Raw genomic sequence first — 22,901 nt, forward strand, 5'->3', positions numbered from 1 at the left:
GGAAGAGAGGAGGAGAGTGGGGGGGGAGAGAGGAGGAGAGTGGGGGGGGAGAGAGGAGGAGAGTGGGGGGGAAGAGAGGAGGAGAGTGGGGGGGAAGAGAGGAGGAGAGTGGGGGGGGAGAGGAGGAGAGGGGGGGAGAGAGGAGGTTAGCCAGGATTCCTAGTACTGATCCCTATTCAGTGGCCCCCCCGTGAGAAAATGCACATGCAGATGTCACAGGAAGACACAGAGACTCAGCTATGATGTTGTCCACCATTGGGCTTTCAAGGGATTGGAATACAAAATTGTGGAAGTGATTCTTCCATTGTACAATGCCTGTGTCAGGCCCCATCTGGAGTACAGCGTTCAGTTATGGTCACTGAACCTCAGGAAAGGTACATTGGCCTTGGAAGGGATACAGCACAGATTCACAAGAATGATACCAGGGCTTAAACTGAGGACAGATTGCAGAAATTTGGTCTGTATACCCACGAGTTCAGAAGTATTGGGTGATGTAATCTAATAGAGAGATAGACTGGGCAGAAACAATTTCCTCTGGTGGGGGAATTTAGAACAAGAGAACATAATAAAATTACTATTTAGGAGTGAATCTAGGAAGCACTTCTTCATACAAAAGGTAGTGGAAATCTCAAACTCTGTCCCCCATATGGCTGAGTCAATTGAAATGTTCAAACCTGAAATCAAGAGATTTTTGTTGCATATGGGGTAAATGAAGTTGAGGTACAGATCAGCCATGATCTAATTAAATGGGGGAAAACAGACTCGAAATGCTGAATGGCTATGTTGAACATTCACTGTCTCATACCTGGAATACTTGCCTGCGAAGACACTAGAAAGTATTTAAGTTATATTGTAGCAGGATCAGCAACATCAGCAATTGCGAAAAAAAATGAAGTGTTTTGAAACAAAAACCCACATCTTTCAACACTTCACATACAATTACTTTCAAATGTAGTGATTATGCAAGCAGTCACTTGCACAGATTCCACAAAGAGGACGAATGACTTGTGAATCTGGGGCAGTGTTGGTTGAAGGAAGAATATTGGTTAAAACTTTTGCTCCTCTTCTAATTGTAGCATGGGATCGTTAACATCCAACTGAACCATGAGGACAGGCAGAGGGACTTTGGCTTACATCTCGTCTGAACAGTTTGAATTTCCAATAATGCAACAGTGCACTGCAGTATCAAACTAGATCGTGTTTAAGTTCAGAAGTTGGATTTGATTCTGCAATGTTCCAGCCCAGAGACGCCTTTGAATTCCACCTACAGCATTGAGGCTTTAAGATAACTGGCAAAAGAACCAGAGGGGAGATTTGAAGAATTTATTTTTACGTAGCGAGTCATGATCTAGAATGCATTGCGTGAAAGGGTGTTGGAAGCAGATTCAATACTAACTTTCAAAATGGAATTGGATATATATTTGAAAAGAAAATATTTACAGAGCTAAGGGGAAAGAGTGAGATAGTGGGACTAATTGTAGAGCTCTTTCAAAAAGAGCCGGCACATGCAAGATGGACCAAATGGTCTCCTTCTGTCCTGCAAAATTCTATGATTATCGAAAAGTCACTGATATCCTCTGCAACTATGGTGCACTATGGCTTCTTGCTCTCCTTCTGAAACTCCTTGATGGGTGCATGACTCCTTGTGCACTGACCACCCTTCAGTGCCTCACTCAAGTGGCCACCATTCACTCGCTTGAAAACAAGTGTCAGATGCCGTAAGTGGGAGAGGGAAAGAAGGGAAGGAGAAAACGGGAATGTGCACAGCAGAGACCAATCTATTCTCAACTGACGTACGTACACATGTATGCTTCAAGTAGGTGTCATTGGATAGTGATCAGAAGCAGAAATCCTTCCTGTTTTTCAGCTTCCTAACTCCACTGAGACAAATTGTAGGAGCTTTATCCTCATCCTGCCATGGATCTGATTTAGGACCATCTTAGCCTGCATGGCTACTCAATAGGTTAACTTCAACTGACGGCAGAGTGCTCGCATGTTTTTTTTATACGTTTCGATAAGATCGCCTCTCATTCTTCTGAATTCCAATGAGTAGAGGCCCAACCTCATCAACCTTTCCTCATAAGTCAATCCCCTAAAAAAAACACTGAGAAGCATTTGTTCTTTCTAGCACTAAATATCTGACAAAATACGATTCCTTATTTATAGTAGTTCCACTTTCTTTGTAAACAACGCTACGTATCGAAACATAAGAAATAGGAGCAGGAGTAGGCCATATGGCCCTTCGAGCCTGCTCCGCCATTTAGTACGATCATGGCTGATCTGATCATGGACTCGGGTCCACATCCCTGCCCGCTCTCCATAACTCCTTATCGGTTATCTCTGTCTTAAGTTTATTCAATGTCCCGACTTCCACAGCTCTCTGAGGCAACTAGTTCCACAGATTTATAACCCTCTGAGAAGAAATTCCTCCTCATCTCAGTTTTAAATGGGCGGTCCCTTATTCTAAGATTATGCTCCCTATTTCTAGTCTTCCCTATCAGTGGAAACATCCTCTCGTCTTCTACCTCGTCAAGCCCCCTCATAATCTTATACGTTTCGATAAGATCACCTCTCATTCTTCTGAATTCCAATGAGTAGAGGCCCAACCTACTCAATCTTTTCTCATAAGTCCACCCCCTCATCTCCAGAATCAACCTTGTGAACCTTCTCTGAACTGCCTCCAAAGCAAGTACAACCTTTTTTACAAATGAAAACCAAAACTGCACGCAGTATTCCAGGTGTGGCCTCACCAATACCCTGCATAGCTGCAGCAAGACTCCTTACTCCTTGCTTTTATACTCCATCCCCTTTGCAATAAAGGCCAAGATTTCATTGGCCTTCCTGATCACTTGCTGTACCTGCATACTAACCTTTTGTGTTTCATGCACAAGTACCCCCAGGTCCTGCTGTACTTTGTAATTTTTCTCCATTTAAATAATAACTTACTCTTTGATTTTTTTCTGCCAAAGTGCATAACCTCACACTTTCCAACATTATACTCCAGCTGCCAAATTTTTGCCCATTCACTTAGCCTGTATGCCCTTTTGCAGATTGTTTGTGTCCTCTTCACACATTGCTTTTCCTCCCATCTTTGTATCATTAGCAAACTTGGCTACGTTACACTCAGTCCCTTCTTCCAAGTCATTAATATAGATTGTAAATAGTTAGGGATCCCAGCACTGATCCCTGCAGCACCCCACTAGTTACTGGTTGCCAACCAGAGAATGAACCATTTATCCCAACTCTCTGTTTTCTGTTAGTTAGCCAATCTTCTATCCATGCTAATATATTACCCCCAACCTCGTGAACTTTTATCTTGTGCAGTAATCTTTTATGTGGCACCCTGTCAAATGCCTTCTGGAAGTCCAAATACACCACATCCACTGGTTCCCCTTTATCCACCCTGTTCGTTACATCCTCAAAGAATTCCAGCAAATTTGTCAAACATGACTTCCCCTTCACAAATCCATGCTGACTCTGCCTGATCAAATTTTGCTTTTCCAAATGTCCTGCTACTGCTTCTTTAATAATAGACTCCAACATTTTCCCAACCACAGATGTTAGGCTAATTGGTCTATAGTTTCCTGCTTTTTGTCTGCCTCCTTTTTTAAAAAATAAATATGGATGTACATTTGCAGTTTTCCAATCTGCCGGGACCTCCCCAGAATCCAGGGAATTTTGGTAAATTACAACCATTACAAACAATCCCTGCCGCTACTTCTCTGGAGACCCTAGGATGCAAGCCATCAGGTCCAGGGGATTTATCCGCCCTTAGTCCCATTATTTTACTGAGTACCAACTCTTTAGTGATAATGATCAAAATCCAATTTCTTGGAAGTTTGGAAAATAAGGGCAAAACTCCAATGAAATGCTCCTTGTTTGCTTTAAGGGCCAACATAGAAGAATGACATTTTACAAAACAATTGCAATCCATGATTTCGAGTTCTTCACTACTTCTGCAGCTCTTTTCCTTCAGTTCAACTCAGTACAATGGTTTTCAGTAACTACTTAATATTGCCATTTTACTACCAATTAGGGAACAGGTGATTCTGATGCACGTTGAACACGACAGTATCAAGTGTAACTAGCAGTCAGAAATGGATTTGACGGTCAAGCACACCAAAGCGAATAAGTGCAAGATCACCTCCACTCAATACTCACACAACCTGGGCTTTGCACCAGGAAGAGAGAACTCTCACTTATACAAAACCTCAAACTTTGCCATGGAGTGCAAATCACTGTTGCTATGAAGACAAGTGTAGCACCCAATTTGTGCATAGCAAGATCCCAGAGATAGCAATAAGATTTTCTTATGATTGAAGAAAGAATGCCAGTCAGGACACCAGGTCAACTGCCCGCTCCGCCTCGAATAGTGCCACAGGATCTTGTCCTCTTCACCAAGATGATCAAAGTTTGGTTTAATGTCTCATCCGGAGGATGGTGCTTGACAATACAGCAGTTCCTCAGCAATACATTGTCAACATAGATTGTGTGCTCAAGGATAATATTTAGTGCAACTCTAGCCTCATTTACCACTGAAAAATCATTAAATAAAAGCACCAATAGAGCCAAATAAAAGGTCGGGGTTTTTTTGGACGGGAGAAACTATACATGGAGCCAAAAGCAAAAACATGAATACAGGTCTTAAGTGAAGTTAAGAAAAATCACAAACGGTTGAAATTCAGGAATTGTGATCAGACTTTGTTGAAGCCTGTTATTTAACCATAAGACGTGTTATTCCTTGTTCTGTTCCAAAATACAATTCCTGCACTCCGAAGGATAAACAGTTTAACAGTTTGATTTCAAAAATAAAAACAAAAAAGTTTAAAAATATTGCAATTCAGAGGGAAATGTTTTAGATTAAATTTGAATTCTACTGCTGGAAATCATTAATTGAAGCAAAGTTGTATAAGGGCTATGGTTTCCTGCTAGTATTCCTGTACACGCTTTCAAAAAAAACTTGTAATCTCGTCTTTATTCCTACTCTGCCTTATTTAATGAACTGGGTAATTATATATGTTTTTATTTGCAAGAAATTAAGTCACAGCATTGAGTGCTTACGCTCATTTATAAGAAGCTTTTAAATACTTTTAGAAACTGTCAGTTTGAAGAGGACGTTGTAATTTTTAGTACTACAACTGTGTATTATACCCGACTCATTTGAATTTGGCTGTTCTGGTGTCATCCAATTGATTCTATATGAATACTTGCATTAAAATGTGTTGTGCATTACTTTACACAGTTCGTCACCATCCTCCGCCTGCTCCACGACGACATGCAGGCAGTCATCCTTACCAATGGATCCATTACAGACCCAATCCACGTCCAGACCGGGGTCAAACAGCGCTGCGTCATCACCCCAACCCTCTTCTCAATCTTCCTCGCTGCCATGCTCCACCTCACAGTCGACAAGCTTCCCGCTGGAGTGGAACTAAACTACAGAACCAGTGGGAACTTGTTTAACTTTCGCCGTCTCCAGGCCAGGTCCAAGACCACCCCAACCTCTGTCGTCGAGCTACAGTACGCGGACGACGCCTGCGTCTGCGCACATAGGCTGAACTCCAGGATATAGTTGACGTATTTACTGAGGCGTATGAAAGCATGGGCCTTACGCTAAACATCCGGAAGACAAAAGATCCTCCACCAGCCTGTCCTCGCCGCACAGCACTGTCCCCCAGTCATCAAGATCCATGGTGCGGCCCTGGTGGACCATTTCCCATACCTCGGGAGCCTCTTATCAACAAGAGCAGACATTAATGACGAGATTCAACATCGCCTCCAGTGCACCCTTCGGCCTCCTGAGGAAAAGTGTGTTTGAAGACCAAGCCCTCAAAACTGCCACCAAGCTCATGGTGTACAGGGCTGGAGTAATATCTGCCCTCCTGTATGGCTCAGAGACATGGACCATGTACTGAAAAGGTATGTTGCAGCTACTATATTAGAAAGATCACATTTTTTTGAAGTTATACAGGATTTACAATTGTGCAAATTGTCTGATTTTCATATTTCAAGTACAGTTTTCCAATACTTTGCAAAAGATAAAATCAGATGATTGCACTGATACTATTTGTAAACAGTATCTTTCGACAGAAATTATCCCCAAAATAACATACATGGATACAGGCACACAAATTACAAAAATAAATCATCACATGGATATGGTAGAAATTGAACTCAAAAATGGTAACTTGTAAAAACCTAATTGGTTCATTAATGTTCTTCAGGGAAGGGAACCTGCCACCTCTACCTAGTCTAGTCTACATGTGACTACAGGCCCACACTACACGAGGGGCCCTCCATCACCTTCTCAGGGTAACTAGGGATTGTCAATGGGCAAAAAATTGATGTCAGCGGCATACCTCTGAAGTACGCTGCAAGAATACACACACACCTGCCCTCCTGCGTAAACTTGCGCTCTGACGCGGAGAGTAGGAGGACAGCGTAATGGCCCACGGATCGCAGGGAAGCGTACCTGAGATTACATGAGCCTGGTCCTCCAATCAGAACTCAGATAGTCTTTCATTCATTTAAATCACTACATTACTACACCCTTTAAAATACATAGAGATTTAGCTTTTATCATGGGAATCCAATCCATTACTCATAATTTCCACTTCTAAACAAAAACTGTGCAAAAAGTTATGAAATGTAAACGTTATTTAAACAAACCTGAAGCTTTAATAAACACTAGGATTGCGTCTCATTAAAGCTTTTAATATTCCCGGATGTCATTTAATTTTTTAAAAAGCATTTTTTTATCGTTTTGGGTATCCCCTTACGCTGTTGGAACAAGCCCTGTGCCTGTTTCCACCAGCTGTAACATTTCTGAATGTAATTACTGGACAATTGGTGAGCAAATAGCCCAACTCTGCGCCAGCAATTAAGTTTTCGGTGGCCCAGTGGATGGCCCGTCAACGCATACGTTAACAGACCGCAAGTTTGGGATTTAGCGCATGTGGCAAGCACGAACTTACGATGGATTTCAAAGGCGGTATGATGGTGTCCTCAGAGTACACCATCATACCAACCGCAAAATTCTGGCCATTAATAAATGCAGCCTTGCCAGTGTTGCTCACATCTGGAAAAAAACAAAATCAATTAACAAAGGATCCTAAAACTCAAGGCAAACCCCGTCATACTTACTTTAACTAGGAGCAACCCTCTGACTTTTTAAGCATCCCACTGTACTCAACTTTATTGTGCACAATGCAAGCTCTTTGTCAGAATGGGAGAAAGAGTTGATCGAAGTGTGAGGGAACATCTTATGGTTCCTTATTAAAATAAAACTTGAATTTTCATTGTAATATTGCAGTCTCGTAAATATATTCAGTTGTGGCACAACACACCTGTTATCACTTCTTGAAAGACCCAGGGGACTGCTGGAGAAACCTTATGCACCAGTTATATTGCATGTTTGATGTTGGTGCAACTTGATGTTTTGCACCAGAGACATGAAACAAGCAGCAGGACCGTCTGGAAGAAATGGCCTCACACCATTGTAAATTTATACTCTAGTCGATGCACAATGTGATATTTTGCACCAAACATGCAGTGTATGTGTATTTTGTAATCAGTAGCAAACCATCATCAGTATAGTACATCAGCTTCATCAGTGGAAGACCAACTTTTAAAAACATTTTTTTTTTAAAAAAGCTTTAAATTTCTGATAAGAGATATAACTTATTTCAGACTCTGGAAACGATTGAGCTGAATGAGCTCTGCTTTCCCAGAACAAACAACAGTGCAATCAGAATTTGTTACCTCATCTGTCCAGTTGTGCTGCTCTTAAATGCTCTCTAATTTTCACCTCCTTTAAAACTGTCCTTGAAACCTAGCTCTTACCAAGCTTTTAGCCATCTGTCCTAATATCTCCTAATGTGGCTTGGTTTGACAATGCTCCTGTGAAGCACAATGCTCCTGTGGAGCACCTTGGGACATTATACTACATTAAAGGCACTATATGAATGCAAGTTGTTCTTATTGTTACTTGGTATAATTGGGTGCAAGATTGCTCCACTCCACTCAGGCAACAATGAAAAGTTAGACCACACCACACCAGTATTTCAAAAGATCAATGAAGCTAAAGCACTAGAGCACAAACAATTTGACCTTGTAACCTTTGTGTTCCGTCCATTGGGAACTTTAACTAGACATTAGAGAGCTCCTCCAATGTGGTTAAAGGGATGAAGCAGTACAAACAATCAAGCCCCAGGCTGGACACTGAGCGGGCTGGAAAGCAGTTTCAGATTCACTTCAGTACCTCTCGGTTAGGGGGAAAATGGAACGGATATTAAAATAAAATGTCAGAGTTCCTGCTCTGACTGCTATCCAGTGAACCTTGATGAAGTACTTGCCTGTTGGGTCAGAAACTGATTAGGCTAGGCTGCAGCCAAACAGTCTGCCAACACTCAATATCTAAACAGTTACTTGGACACGAGTGGAGGACTGCCACCACCAACTGGACCATAAAATCATCAAGTATTTATATAGAACCAACATAGACAATATCTTTAGGTGCTTTGCAAAATGAGGAGGAGGGAAAAACACAGGTAAAAGTGAAGAAGAAAAAATGGTTGGCACAATAAGTTACTGGCCTTTTTTAAATAATCTCTGGCATCCGGGTTCAAAACCAGCCCATGCAAATGGGATCAAAGTCACCTTTGGCCATTAGGATCCTACTTAACAATATCACCTTAATCTAGTTCTTAATACATGTCAGCCTACAGCACAAAACTGACCCTAATGTACAATTTCACTCAGGCCACAGGATTGCTGATGTGGGAAGTGAAAAAAAGTGTCACGCTGGTGCAATCGAGACTCTTCCAATATTTCAGTGGAGACGCATAGTTGGGAAGTGTTACTCTGTAACTGACTGTATTACACCAAGCATTCCCATGTCAGACGACAATACTGGATGCTAGAAATGGAAGGTGTTCCATTACCCAGCATTCGCCAAGACTTAAAAAAAACATATAAATAATAAAATCAAAGGCAAGGTGGGAGACTTGGAAGTGAACTAAAAACATCAACAAGATCGATATTAGGAACAACAAAATAGTATTTTGTGGAAGGGTGGGGGGATGTGACAGTGCATTTACTCCACTTGTGTTTATTGATGCTTGAACTTGATATAATATATCTTGCGTTCAGATGCACAAATTTTCCAGCACGCCAATTTTGAAAACTAGCCAACTGTGTAATAAGAGGAAGTAACTTAAGAAATGCAGTTCAAGTCTGAAACAGCAAAATTTTAATATTCTTCCTCACAATTTCCTCTCTTTATTCACTGCAGTCAGTCCTTGGTCGAGTATGTGTAAGGGACCTGCTCTCGTATGATTAAAGACCCTACCTAGCAGATGGAGGTCTATTAGGCAGAGAGAAAATTGGGAGAGGAAATAACATGCCTAATTTTCAATTATTTTCCATGGAGTAGCAAAAAGCCACTTGGCATTTTTATGGGTAACCTAGCCAAGACTATAATTAATTTTTTGGGGGGGGCTAATGGTAGAGAATAGGAACATGTGCATAGTTCATATTCTGCTTTGTGGTATAATGCTTTATGACACCAACCAGATGCAACACCACACTACCTTTCCATGAAGAAATATTTTGATGTGACAACTGTCTATGGATTTAAAAACAGAGTGCCTGATTATTTATCCCTCCACTAAACAGATACTTTTTAGAACTGGTGGCTGCAATAAGTACTCCCAGGTCATGGCATGCTATCTTTTCACCACTCGGTTCAAATCGAACCCTGATTAATAGAAGTAAGGTTTCCTCTCTCCTTGCTGACTACAAAGATCCCACTGGTCATGAATTTGACTGTCTCAACCCATAACCTTGTGGGCATGGGCACAGAGTCATCATCATAGCGGTCCCTCATATCGAGGATGACTTGCTTCCACGCCAAAAAGGGATGGGTTCACAGGTGTTTCAATGAAGGACCTAATATTCCTTATCCCAAACTAAATGTGGAAGGGCAGAAGATGCCTGTGTGTGCATTTTAAAAAAAAAAAAAGGTGTGGTGGCTGTTGCACACCAGCCACCACCTGGGCTTGATAGAGCTAGGTCTTTCAATGACTACCATAAATTGCTAATTGCACAGGCATAGGAATGGCTGATGCATGAAATGTACAAATTCATACTGGTACAAAATATTCTCTTGAGGTTGGGGCTAAAGGAATATTGCTGGAGCAGTGATTTGCTTATTCTGAATCTGACTGTACTTGCCATGACCTGGGAGTACTTCAAGCTGACAGTGATGCAAGTGGGAAGGAAAGAAGAAAAATGTGTTCCATTAAGAACTAACATGCTATACGAATAGAATAATCCCCTCCCACCAAATAAAACAAAGTTTCTACAGTAAAGAATAGCTGTACAAAGATAATTTCAACAGCATACTGAAACTAAAACCTACATTTATTTTAATAGAACAGAAATGTTCATAGTATCTCTGTTTCTACTACACAAACAAAGTGAAATCTAAAAAACTAAAACAGATTAACAAATACCTGTGCTTTCGTTTCTTGGGTGTTTTAGTACCGAGACAGGTACCATGACAGTGGGGGGAGGGGAGTTGAGGGTGCCAGATGCCTGAGCTTGCTGCAGAGGTGGAACTGTGGAACAATATTCTGATGGGATATTAGGGTTAGGGCTTGGACCAGTTGGACTCATCATTGTCTTAAATGCTTGAGCTGCAAAAGACCAAATAACATGCGCTGGTTTATGAACAGTTGACCTGAAACCACCCAACTCTTCTCAAAATCACTACACGAGATGCTCCCAGCAGTCGTTCACAATAACCCATCAAATCACTAACTTAGCTGAAGTTCAATTCATTCAACCAGTCTTGAATTCAGAGCTTGGTTCAAATGGAAAATGATAGACCCTTCAGGTTGCACATCAATTGCTATTAGAATTGCTTTCCTTCTTCCCAACCAAAATGTAAATTTTATTTAAAAAAAAATTAAAATCTAGATGAAGGAAATGGCACACAAAGCCAGAATTATTTGTATAAAGGGGTTAAAAGCTGCTATTTGAAAAAGAAAGCTTACTAAACACCACAGGTTGCAGCATTTATAATCCAAGAGTTCAGCACATCTATTATATTTAGGTTATAATGTAGTTAGCAGATTATTCTAAAGTTACTTTGTAGTTTTGTGACCTTTCAGCAGTGTTAATCGTGCTCATGCTATACACAAGCATGCAAATATATATGGCTGAATACATGATGCATAACAAGCATTTTGCATGCTTTTTCACAGCACAACCATTAGAAAATGGAGAGAAAAACCTATTACTTACCAAAGAGGAATCAAACATGAACTCGACTTTTTGCCCCTAGTTTCTTTCTTGCAGAACTAAGGGAACATGGTGAACCATTTACGCACATGAATGATTGTTGAGTTTACTTTCTTCCATCCTCTCGTGAAGCGATGATTCACAGTGTACCACAGTTCCAAGGGAACCAGAAGTCATTTGTTGACAGGCTGCTCAACCATGGAGGTATTAGAGCAGTCAGTTGTCCTTTGCTGGGTTCTGACAAAAGGTCATTGGTGTCAAGGTTAACCCTCCCTTCCTATCTCTACAGATGCTGTCGGACCAGCATTGTGTTTCCAGCATTTGTTGTTAATAATTCACTTTGCAGTAGTCATTAAACATATTGTAAAAGGAACTATAAGCTAATTATTTTTCCTCGCCTAGTCTCAAGTGACAATAGGTACTGACCTTACTGCTGCCCCAGCTGAGATCATCCAACAGTGAAGATCCAGGATAGAACCTAGGACCCTCCTGGTCCAACTGAAATCTCTACCAGGAAGTACATTTACCCAGAATCATCAGTAGAGTCTAGATTTTATTTTCTGAGGAAAATCTTCAAACAATTTTTCCAAATTTGAAAATCTAAAGATAAAATGTCTTAAAACCTTTAAAAAAGTTAAAACACACTTTTTCCCCCCACAAGTTGTGGTACAATTCCTACATCATTCAGTGTACAGGAATGAAAACCTACTTCTACATTCCTTTCCTTGCACACTAAACTTAAGTGGATGGACTAATTTGAAACAGGCTAACTTTTTATGTTTCAAACATTTACCAGGCTCCCGCTCTTCTGCAATAGGTGCCAGCATTTCCAAGCTGCAGACCTTCAGTCATATGGGGCTAGAGTTTCCCTAACCTGTTTTTCTGGCACCCTCACCTGAGTTGCGCCGTTTTTGTCCGCCTCCAAGCGCACTGAAAAAAGACGTCCGTATTCTGGCCGCACCCCAGTCTCTCATCGGTCGTGGTGCAGTATATGGCCCAATGGATTGGGGGCAGAGCCAGGTCCCGGCGCTGAACACAGTGCTGGGACCTCTGCACATGCGCACTAGAGTCTGCGCGCATGTGCAGTCGCTCCTGGCAGACCATTTCTGCAAACGCGCACAAGCTGTGTGGGAGGGGCCCGAAGCACGCAGTCCCTAGCCCTGGCCGAATTGGCTCCATCATCAGTGGCTCGCTGCGTTCCCTAATGTAGGACATCTATTTTTTATTTGTTATTTACTGATTGTTTTTGGTGCTTTAGGTGCAGGGTTCCTTCTATTTTATTTGTTAATTAATTGCTTATTACTTTTTGTGCTTTGGTGCTTGAAATGTAGTTACTTGCACCGATTCCTTAACTGTAAGCAAGGTCTTTCTGTGTGGACAGAAGTGATAACATATGCTGGCCTAAGTTAGTTTGGAGCAGCTATTTGCTGGCCAAACGCCTAAAACAGGGGTAAGTGGCTGGGAACACCCCCTTTTGAAAAAAAAACAGAACTAAAAAATCTAACTAACTCACTTACACTGGCGCAAATGAAATGGCCAGGATTGCAACTAAAAAGATAGTCCAGAAAAATCAAGTTGCTCCAAAAAAAAAAGGACCAACTCCTGGGGAAGCCCAGGATCCCATATGCTTTATTAACTGCTTTGTTAATCTATCCTGTTACTTTCAAAGATTTGTGCACAGGCACCCTCAGGTCTTTTGGTCCTTGTGCCCCCTTTAAAATTGTACATTTAGTGTATGGTTTCTCCTCGCTCTTCCAACCAAAATGTATCACTTCACACTTCTCTGCATTGAATTTCAACTGCCATGTGTCTGCCCATTCTATGTCTATTCTTCATGAAGTCTATTGCTATCTTCCTCACTATTTACGACACTTCCAAGTTTCGTGTCATCTGCAAATTTAGAAATTGTGCACTGTACCCCCAAGTCTGCACTGCTCCAAGGAGAACAACCCCAGCTTCTTTAGTCTATCCATGCCACAGCTAGAATACTACGTACAGTTCTGGTCACCACATTACAGGAAAGATATGATGGCACGAGAGAGGGTACAAAGGAGATTTACGAGGATGTTGCCAGGACTGGAGAATTTTAGCTAAGAGGAAGATTGGTTAGGCCGGGGTTGTTTTCTTTGGAACAGAGGAGGCAGAGACGAGACTTAATTGAGGTATATAAAATTATGAGGGGCCTAGATAGAGTGGATAGGAAGCACCTATTTCCCTTCTTAGAAATGTCAATAACCAGTGGGCATAGATTTAAAGTAACTGGTAGAAGGATTAGCAGAGAGTTGAGGAGAACTTTTTTCACCCAGAGGGTGGTAGGGATCTGGAACTCAGTACCCAAAAGGGTGGTAGAGGCAGAAACCCTAATCACATTTAAAAAGTATTTGGCTATGCACTTGAAATGCTGTAAACTGCAAGGCTATGGACGAAGAACTGGAAAGTAGGATTAGACTGGATAGCTCTTTCAACTGGCTGCTACTACCCCTTTTATTCCATAGGCTTCAATATTGCCAACATGTCTAGTATGTGGTACTTTATCAAACGCCTTTTGAAAATCTATATACACATCAACTGCACTACCCTTTTCCACCCTCTCTGTTACCTCATAAAAAAAAAATCAAGTTAGGTACACACGATTTGCTCTCAACAAATCCATGCTGGTTCTCCTTTATTAATCCAAGCTTCTCCAAGTGGCTGTTAATCTTTCTTACACTTTGGAAGAAATTCCCCTGTATCATTCAACATTACTGAACCTCAATCAATACAAGGTGTTCTCAGTCAATGCACACCCTACTTGTGTAATTAAATATTGCAATACATAGTGTGGATTTACTATCTGCTTTGCACTGGCACCCAGATATAACAATGATATAGAATGTTTTATACTGAACAGAAGTCTAAATGTCTAGTTTTGACTCAATTTGGCCACAATAAATTAAAGTCTGAAAAATTAGAAAAGGTCCCTAACCCGATAAACACATTACAAGGTGACTTCAAAGTATTAATTTTCTTTTAAGGAAAATGAAAAACAAAACATGTACCTTTTTTGGTTGATTTAAAGAATACTGCAAATTCAGGCAAGAATTTTGAAAACTAAGTTTCAATAATCAAATAATAAATGTAAATGATTAACCCCCCTACCCAATATTTTCATCATACCCTTTTAACACCTTAAGCTAGCGACTTGTTCTAAATATGCTTGCACGTGATGGGAAATTCAAGTACCTCATCCAAATGAGGATGTTATATATAGACCCAAAGGATGCATTCCTCAGGATAGTTAGCTGTGACAAGCATCACAGCTACATCTGATATCACTCATGACTGACATGTGCACATTTTCAAGCAGAGCTGCTGGATAGCAATCAGGAGAGGGAAGCCCCAACCCAAGGATGTTGAAGCCAACTGCAGCACTCTCACCATGAGAGATCAGGGAGCAGCCTAGACCAGATAAAAATTAGATTTTGTCTGTAAAATGCCAGCACACAACACAGTGCAGGGTTAAGGACATCTCCTCACGGCTTGGAGTGGTAGAGAGAGGATCCAGTTGTTGTGGTTCACGTAGCAACCAATGGCAGATAGAAGTAGGAATTAGGTTCTGCTTAGAGAGTTTGAAGAGCTACGGTCGAAATTAAAATGCAGAACCTCACAGGTAATAATCTCTGGATTGCTACCTGAGGCACATGCAAATTGGCATAGGGACAAACACATTAGAAAGTTAACTGCGTGATTGAAAGAGTGGTGCGGGAGGCAGGGGTTTCAATTCATGGGGCACTGCACGAGTACTGGGGAAAGAGGGAGCGGTTCCGTTGGAACCAGAGTCCTGGAAAACTGAATTACTAGGGTGATAGATAGGGTTTTAAACTAATGAAGGGGGTTGGGAGGATTTAAGAAAAGGTAAATTCAGCAAAGAGTAAATTCAAAAGCAGTAAGAGAAATGTCAAGGCTGTACTTAGTAACAAATAAGCAGAGTGGGTCAGGAAGAGACAAAGGTATAAGGCAGGAGTGAAAAATAGGAAGAAGTTAAAGCCAAAAGCACTATATCTGAGCGATGTAACTATTTGTACATGCGTCTGTCAAGCTCTGCTCCCCTCCGCAGTATCGAGGAGCAAGACCGGAGGAGGGGGGGGGGGGGGGGGAAAAGAGACACGGGCGCGAGGGAGGGTGAGTGATTGAGTGAGTGTGTGAGGAGAGAGACAGTATCATGCAGGTACAGCAACCAATTAAGTAAATGGTACGAAGGGATTAGAGTACAAGAGTAAAGACATCTTACTACAATTATATAGGGCTTTTGTGAGATCGCACCTGGAGGACTGCGATGCTCTCTATCCCAGAGAGCTGTGGATACTCAGTCGTTGAGTATATTTAAGACAGAGATCGATAGATTTTTGTATACTATGGGAACCAAGGGACATGGCGATAGTGCAGGAAGGTGGAATTAAGGTAGATGATCAGCCATGATCTTATTGAATGGCAGAGCAGGCTCGAAGGGCCAAGTGGCCGACTCCTGCTCCTATTTATTATATTCTAACCCACAAACAAAATTTTAAATGAATAAATTGCAGTCACATGCACATAATGTCGTTCTAATTGGCATGTTATACTGGCGGTTGGTCAGAGTTGCATGCTTGAGTTTGTGTACTGTTATAACCATATACAGGTTGAACCTCCTTTATCCAGCACCCTCAGGACCTGGCCTGTGTCGGATAAGGGATTTTACCAGATGAGTGGAGGTCAGTAGCCTGAGTGGGGGGGGGAGGAAAGAGAGAAAGAGAGGCGGCCCGAGGTTGAGGAGGTCAGCGCAGCCCCAGTGGGTTTTGATGTGGCCCCAGCATCGGCACAGGCCAAGTGTCGGCGCTGGCCGGGCGTCGGAGCGGCCCCAAAGTCGGGGTGGAGGTTGGCCGCGTTCTGCGCATGCGCCCGCGACCGCCTGAATCATGCAGGATGATGGGTGGTGCTGGATAAGGGAGTCGTGTATAAGGGAGGTCCAACTTGTAATGCTATAATTGGTCTCATGTTAGAAATATTTTCAGATCCAAGTATCAAACGATCAAATAACGTCAAACAGCTTTTGTTCTATTTGTACTTTAGCATTAGTTACAATCAAAATTATGTAGTGCAAACTACATTAGAGAGTCTGAATTAGGAATAGGGGAGACAAGCAGATAAATGAAAGTTCTCATAACAACACACAAACACCAATTTATTTTCAAGTTATTTCAGTCTCAACAAAATTACTTCCTGCAAAGCCTGAGGTGGCCTTAAATTAAATGGAGAATAATTCTCTTTTAAAATCAATATGAAGTGGGTGGAATGCAAAGCAATTTTTTTTTGCAAAGCCTATAATGTTCAATTGATAAAGATCTGCTGCAAATAATCTTTGTGGTATTCTTCCAGTGTTATTCTCGTGATCACAAGACACGATGATCATGAGTCATCTGATCATACTAACTGCTGAAGTGTCAGTTCAGAGTAGTTCAGCTATTCCCAAGACACACAGAAAAACAAAGATCCTTTACATAATAAAAAGGGGATTTATCAGATGATGCAGTGTTATACCAGGCAGTATTGCATGGACTCTGTCTAGTGTCAAAAATGGGTGAAGTTCCCATATGGAATAATGTGTATGAAGTAAAGAAAATACACCTTTTAGATACAACTGAAGTATTATCATTTCACAGCACTTAACGTTACTAAGTAGGTAATCTACAATCTCTTGGGGCGAGTAATCTGATCAATGTAATACTAGCTGTTACAGAGTCAGATCGGTAGTTCTGAAGGAGAATACAGCAAAATCAGCTAGCTCCAATAAAGTATACAAGAGAGAGTGTAAAATCAATGTAATGCAACTGTCAATATGAAGCTTTCAAACTGACAAGGGTTTACATCATCATTTGAGACCCCAGAAATCTATAACAGGGATCTACACAAATATTTCACAGACAGAAGTCAGTTCAAATAATCAGAAAAAACCCTGAATTTAGGAGCATATAAATTCCTCAAAATTTACCTGAAACTTTTCAGAACTTGCTACATTTATTTTCAACACTTGCTGATTTTTTAATTCAGTCACTGACCTATTGTTTGCATTCTGGAAGACACCACAGCCTAGACTAAACTTGACTAAAGTGAGCCGTTTGTTTGAAATGTCATTTTTCCAAAGCAAATTCCTGTTTTAAAAAAAAATGACCACAAATGTTAATACCATATGTATATTAGAAAAGCTTTTTGGACAACGAGCAGTCCATACTGTATGTAGTTAAAGTTGCAGCATTTATATAAAATTAAGCTATTAACCAGTAGTCTACTGCCACTATTGCATTTGACCTAAAAAAAAAAGAAAGGATTCTCAATTCTGAGAAATTGTGCGTGGTTCCCCAATAGGTTAGCAAGTACTAGAGCAGGAAGATCCCAGTTTTCATTGCTGATCCAATAAATTGGCCACTCTTAGACAGGGCAACAGAGATCTTTTCAGTTCTGATCAAGGGTTACACCCAAAATGCTAACCTGCCTGTCCTCTTTACAGAAGCTGATAGACCTACTGTATATTTCCAACATTTTAAGTTTTTGTTTCAGCAATACAATTGCCATTTGGGTAAGGAAGGCGTTAGTTGTTGAGGGTTCACACTCACAATTGCTATTCAATGATGTCACACAGCGTGTGCGTTGCTATCAGGCAAGGACAACATCAGGCTCTACCGTGCTGACCCCCACATGGTTAAATAGCCTGTCCACACTCTCAATCAAGGGTCACACATAAAAAATAACCACTTGGATGTGTATCTGGAGGATGCCTCAATCTGTGGAACCATACCCCAGCAAAGATCAGCACCTTCAGGAGAGGGGGAAAATTTGCACAAACATGGTTCTTTGCATTTCAACTTATATCTGCTGTGATAAACAACCTATGCATCAATTAATTGGACCGATACGGCCTAGAACAATGCCCTTGAGATGATGCTGCAATAACAAATTAAATTTGAGCACCTCTCGCAGAAGTCAAATCATTGACCAGACACAATAAAACTGATACCAAGACTGCATCACAATGTAATTGCAATTCTTCCCAAAACAACACAAACTGTGTGAAAAATACAAGTCAATGCATGCTTACGATATGCTATATTCAACAAAAGGTAAACCATTATTATTTGAAACACAAATGTCACTTAATAGCTAATTGGAAGCATGCGACATTTTCACTTGCACAAAACATAAAAACAGATAGTAAAAGCTTTTACCGATATATAAAACGGAAAAGAGTGACTAAAGTAAATGTTGGTCCCTTAGAAGATGGGAAGGGGGATTTAATAATGGGAAATGTGGAAATGGCTGAGACCATAAACAATTATTTTGCTTCGGTCTTCACAGTGGAAGACACAAAAACCATGCCAAAAATTGCTGGTCACGGGAATGTGGGAAGGGAGGACCTTGAGATAATCACTATCACTGGAGGGGTAGTGCTGGATAGGCTAATGGGACTCAAGGTAGACAAGTCGCCTGGTCCGGATGAAATGCATCCCAGGGTATTAAAAGAGATGGCGGAAGTTATAGCAGATGCCAAATTTGAATCTGGACTCTGGGGAGGTACCAGCGGATTGGGAAAACAGCTAATGTAACGCCTCCGTTTAAAAAAGGGGGCAAACAAAAGGCAGGTAACTATAGGCCGGTTAGTTTAACATCTGTAGTGGGGAAAATGCTTGAAGCTATCATTCAAGAAGAAATAGCATGACATCTAGATAGGAATAGTGCAATCAAGCAGACGCAACATGGATTCATGAAGGGGAAATCATGTTTAACTAATTTACTGGAATTCTTTGAGGGTGGTGGATAGAGGTGGACCGATGGATGTGGCGTATTTAGATTTCCAAAAGGCATTCGATAAGGTGCCACACAAAAGATTACTGCAGAAGATAAAGGTATGTGGAGTCAGAGGAAATGTATTAGCATGGATCGAGAACTGGCTGGCTAACAGAAAGCAGAGAGTCGGGATAAATGGGTCCTTTTCGGGTTGGAAATCGGTGGTTAGTGGTGTGCCACAGGGATCGGTGCTGGGACCACAATTGTTTACAATATACATAGATGACCTGGGAGAGGGGACAGAGTGTAGTGTAACAACATTTTCAGATGACACAAAGATTAGTGGGAAAGCGGGTTGTGTAGAGGACTCAGAGAAGCTGCAAAGAGATTTAGATAGGTTGAGCGAATGGGCTAAGGTTTGGCAGATGGAATACAATGTCGGAAAATGTGAGGTCATCCACCTTGGAAAAAAAAACAGTAAAAGGGAATATTATTTGAATGGGGAGAAATTACAATATGCTGCGGTGCAGAGGGACCTGGGGGTCCTTGTGCATGAATCCCAAAAAGTTAGTTTGCAGGTGCAGCAGGTAATCAGGAAGGCGAATTGAATGTTGGCCTTCATTGCAAGAGGGATGGAGTACAAAAGCAGGGAGGTCCTTCTGCAACTGTATAGGGTATTAGTGAGGCCGCACTTGGAGTACTGCGTGCAGTTTTGGTCACCTTACTTAAGGATATACTAGCTTTGGAGGGGGTACAGAGACGATTCACTCGGCTGATTCTGGAGATGAGAGGGTTACCTTATAATGATAGATTGAGTAGACTGAGTCTTTACTCATTGGAGTTCAGAAGGATGAGGGGTGATCTCAGAAACATTTAAAATAATGAAAGGGATAGACAAGATCGAGGCAGAGAGGTTGTTTCCACTGGTCGGGGAGACTAGAACTAGGGGGCACAGCCTCAAAATACGGGGGAGCCAATTTAAAACCGAGTTGAGAAGAAATTTCTTCTCCCAGAGGGTTGTGAATCTGTGGAATTCTCTGCCCAAGGAAGCAGTTGAGGCGAGCTCATTGAATGAATTCAAATCACAGATAGATAGATTTTTAACCAATAAGGGAATTAAGGGTTACGGGGAGCAGGCAGGTAAGTCCACGGCCAGATCAGCCGTGATCTTGTTGAATGGCAGAGCAGGCTCGAGGGGCTGGATGACCTACTCCTGTTCCTAATTCTTATGTTCATAATATGTCCATTTCAACTGTGGAAACATATGTTGCATTTGAGAGAGAATTTTGAGGTACGCAATGCTGGGTGAGGTACTGGTGGTCATAGATCCATCAACGTGGGAGCTATTGAAGGTGAAGTCAAGAATATCTCAGTCTGGCACAATATTTATCCAAGTGTGCTGGCTGAAGTGTCATTTTTCCAAGATCATACTGGCATTTACAAGTTTAGTGGCAATACTCTAAGTGGACAACATTTCTACCCCCCCACCCCCACCCCCCAGTAATTACCCTTATCCCCTCCCCCTTTCATGAAAGGGACAACTCATACTGGGTACAGTTCCTCGACGAATAGGAATTCTTCAGTACCTCACCTTGGTGCTCAAATTTGTGACCATATTCAGCAAGTGATAGGAATGTGGAGGAGCAGAGGAGTCATACAGCACAGGAGGCGGCAATTCGACCCATCGTGCCTCTGCTTGCTCTTTGAAAGAGCTACCAAATAGTCTCACTCCATTTCTCTTTCCCCCATAGCTCTGCACTATTTTCCCATTCATGTATTGAAACATACAAGTCTGGAATTTCTGCTAGGTTGTGCTGTTTTTTCTGCACAATTCACCCCAAATCGTCCAAAAAGCAAAAGATCACAGAATTTCAAGTACAAAATTACATCCATTGCAAATTGAGTTTCCGCGATCTTTTGAGCTAGTTTAAAAAAAAAAAAATCACACTAGAAGCTGGCCCGGCCCACAAAACCGACCACGTGCCCAGATCGAATTAATTACCAATGCATGTTTCTGCTAATTGCACCTGTTTGCGGACCTTCGAAGAGGCTCTTAATATTAAGCTTTTTTTTTAAAAAAAGAAAGCACCAGGACATCAATAGGCATATTTTAAAAGCTTTTGAAGATAATTGTTTTTAAGTTATTGAGAAACTGAGAACACCAATATAACTAGCAAATGGTTCTTTATAGTTTTAGTCATTTTCAGTTATTTAAATTGGGGTACTCACAGGTGGTGGACTAGGCACTGATTAAAAAAGCTTATTTTTTGTGATAAACCCATTTTCAACTATATTAAATCGAACTGCATCAGGTTGCCACTCAAATATATCAAGGAATTTTTTTTTTTCTAAAAGCACATTTTTTTTCTCAAATTAGATTCTAAAATGCTGCCTACTTGCGCTGGTTCACGCCAGATTTTGGCCCCAAGTTTCCACATGCGGCAAAATAGGCGCCCCTCCGAGCTGGGCGCCCGTTTTTCGCGCCTAAATAAAACTGCGCTATTCTCGAGCGCCTTGCAACTCGATGTCTGCCTGCCGCGGCGTGCAGGGGGCGGAGCCTACCACTCGCGCCGATTTTGTAAGTGGGAGGGGGCGGGTATCATTTAAATTAGTTTTTTTCGTGCCGGCAACCCTGCGCGTGCGCGTTGGAGCGTTCGCGCACCCGCAGTGTGAAGGAAACATTGGCACTCGGCTATTTTTGTCGTTCTTTGCAGCTGTTCATTTTTTAATAAAAGCACATTGCCCTTCCATGATCAGCACTGAGACTTCTTGCAGCAGTGAGAAGGCTGCAGGAAGCCTCAGAAGTTGAGGCAGCCGTTTCCCGACGGGCCCGACCGATGGCAGGGGGGCCTCGGGAATGGCTGCCTCAACTTCTGAGGCTTCCTGCAGCCTTCTCACTGCCTCCTCCCCGCCGTCGGGAATGGCTGCTGCTGTCGGTCAGTCGGGCCCTCAGTGCGTTTCCCCCCCCCCCCCCCCCGCGGGAACGGCTGCTGCTGTCGGTCAGTCGGGCCCTCAGTGCGTTCGTTCCCCCCCCCCCCGCGTGAACGGCTGCTGCCGTCGGTCGGTCGGGCGGGCGGGCCCTCACTGCCTTTCTTCTCCTCCCCTCCCCCTAGGGAACGGCTGCCTCAACTTGAGGCTTCCTGCAGCATTCTTCCTGGCTGAAGCACTTTCACACAGGTAGGAAGATGGTTTATTTAATCTTTTCTTTGCTTATAAATTTTTATTCAGGTTGGAATTATTTGTATAATATTTGTATAAGTATAAATAAGGATTTATTGTAGAATTTAATGACCTCCCCCCCACCTCGTTCCGGACGCCTAATTTGTAACCTGCGCCTGATTTTTTAACGTGTAGACAAGGTTTTTTCAGGCCTACAAAAATCTTCACTTGCTCCATTCTAAGTTAGTTTGGAGTACGTTTTCACTGTGGAAACTTTCAAATCAGGCGTCAGTGGCCGGACACGCCCCCTTTTGAAAAAAAAATTCTGTTCAAAAGTGAAACTGTTCTAAATGACTAGAACTGCAGAAAACTTAAATGTGGAGAATTGCGATTTCTAAGATACTCCATTATCCACCAGTTGCTCCTAAAAGTCAGGAGCAAATCATGTGGAAACTTGGGCCCATTATATGGTGATATAAAATGAGCTTGAATGGAAACTTGAGCAAAAATAGTTCTCAAAACCAGCACGACTTTTGGCACAATTTTTGCCTGGGTCACCAATTGCGCCCAAAGCGGTAACTCCAGGCAAAGGTGTAGAAGAGACAAGAATTTTGCAACACTTAATTTAAAAAAAGTTAATT

General features: G+C 41.8%; 1 protein-coding gene across 7 annotated transcripts in view; it reads right to left on the reverse strand.

The window, feature by feature from the left end:
- The window catches only part of zfyve16 (zinc finger, FYVE domain containing 16), a 126,622-nt gene that overhangs the window by 47,366 nt on the left and 56,355 nt on the right, over positions 1 to 22,901 (reverse strand). For 6 of the 7 annotated variants that reach the window (XM_070885757.1, XM_070885731.1, XM_070885739.1 and 3 more), the window contains one exon: positions 10,515 to 10,697. The exons of the other annotated variant lie outside the window; for it this stretch is intronic. In XM_070885757.1, coding sequence (XP_070741858.1) covers positions 10,515 to 10,697 — 183 coding nt within the window. The remainder of the gene's footprint in view (positions 1 to 10,514; positions 10,698 to 22,901) is intronic. 7 annotated transcript variants of the gene reach the window in all.

Source organism: Pristiophorus japonicus, chromosome 1 (genome assembly GCF_044704955.1).
Source record: "Pristiophorus japonicus isolate sPriJap1 chromosome 1, sPriJap1.hap1, whole genome shotgun sequence".
NCBI lineage: Eukaryota > Metazoa > Chordata > Chondrichthyes > Pristiophoridae > Pristiophorus > Pristiophorus japonicus.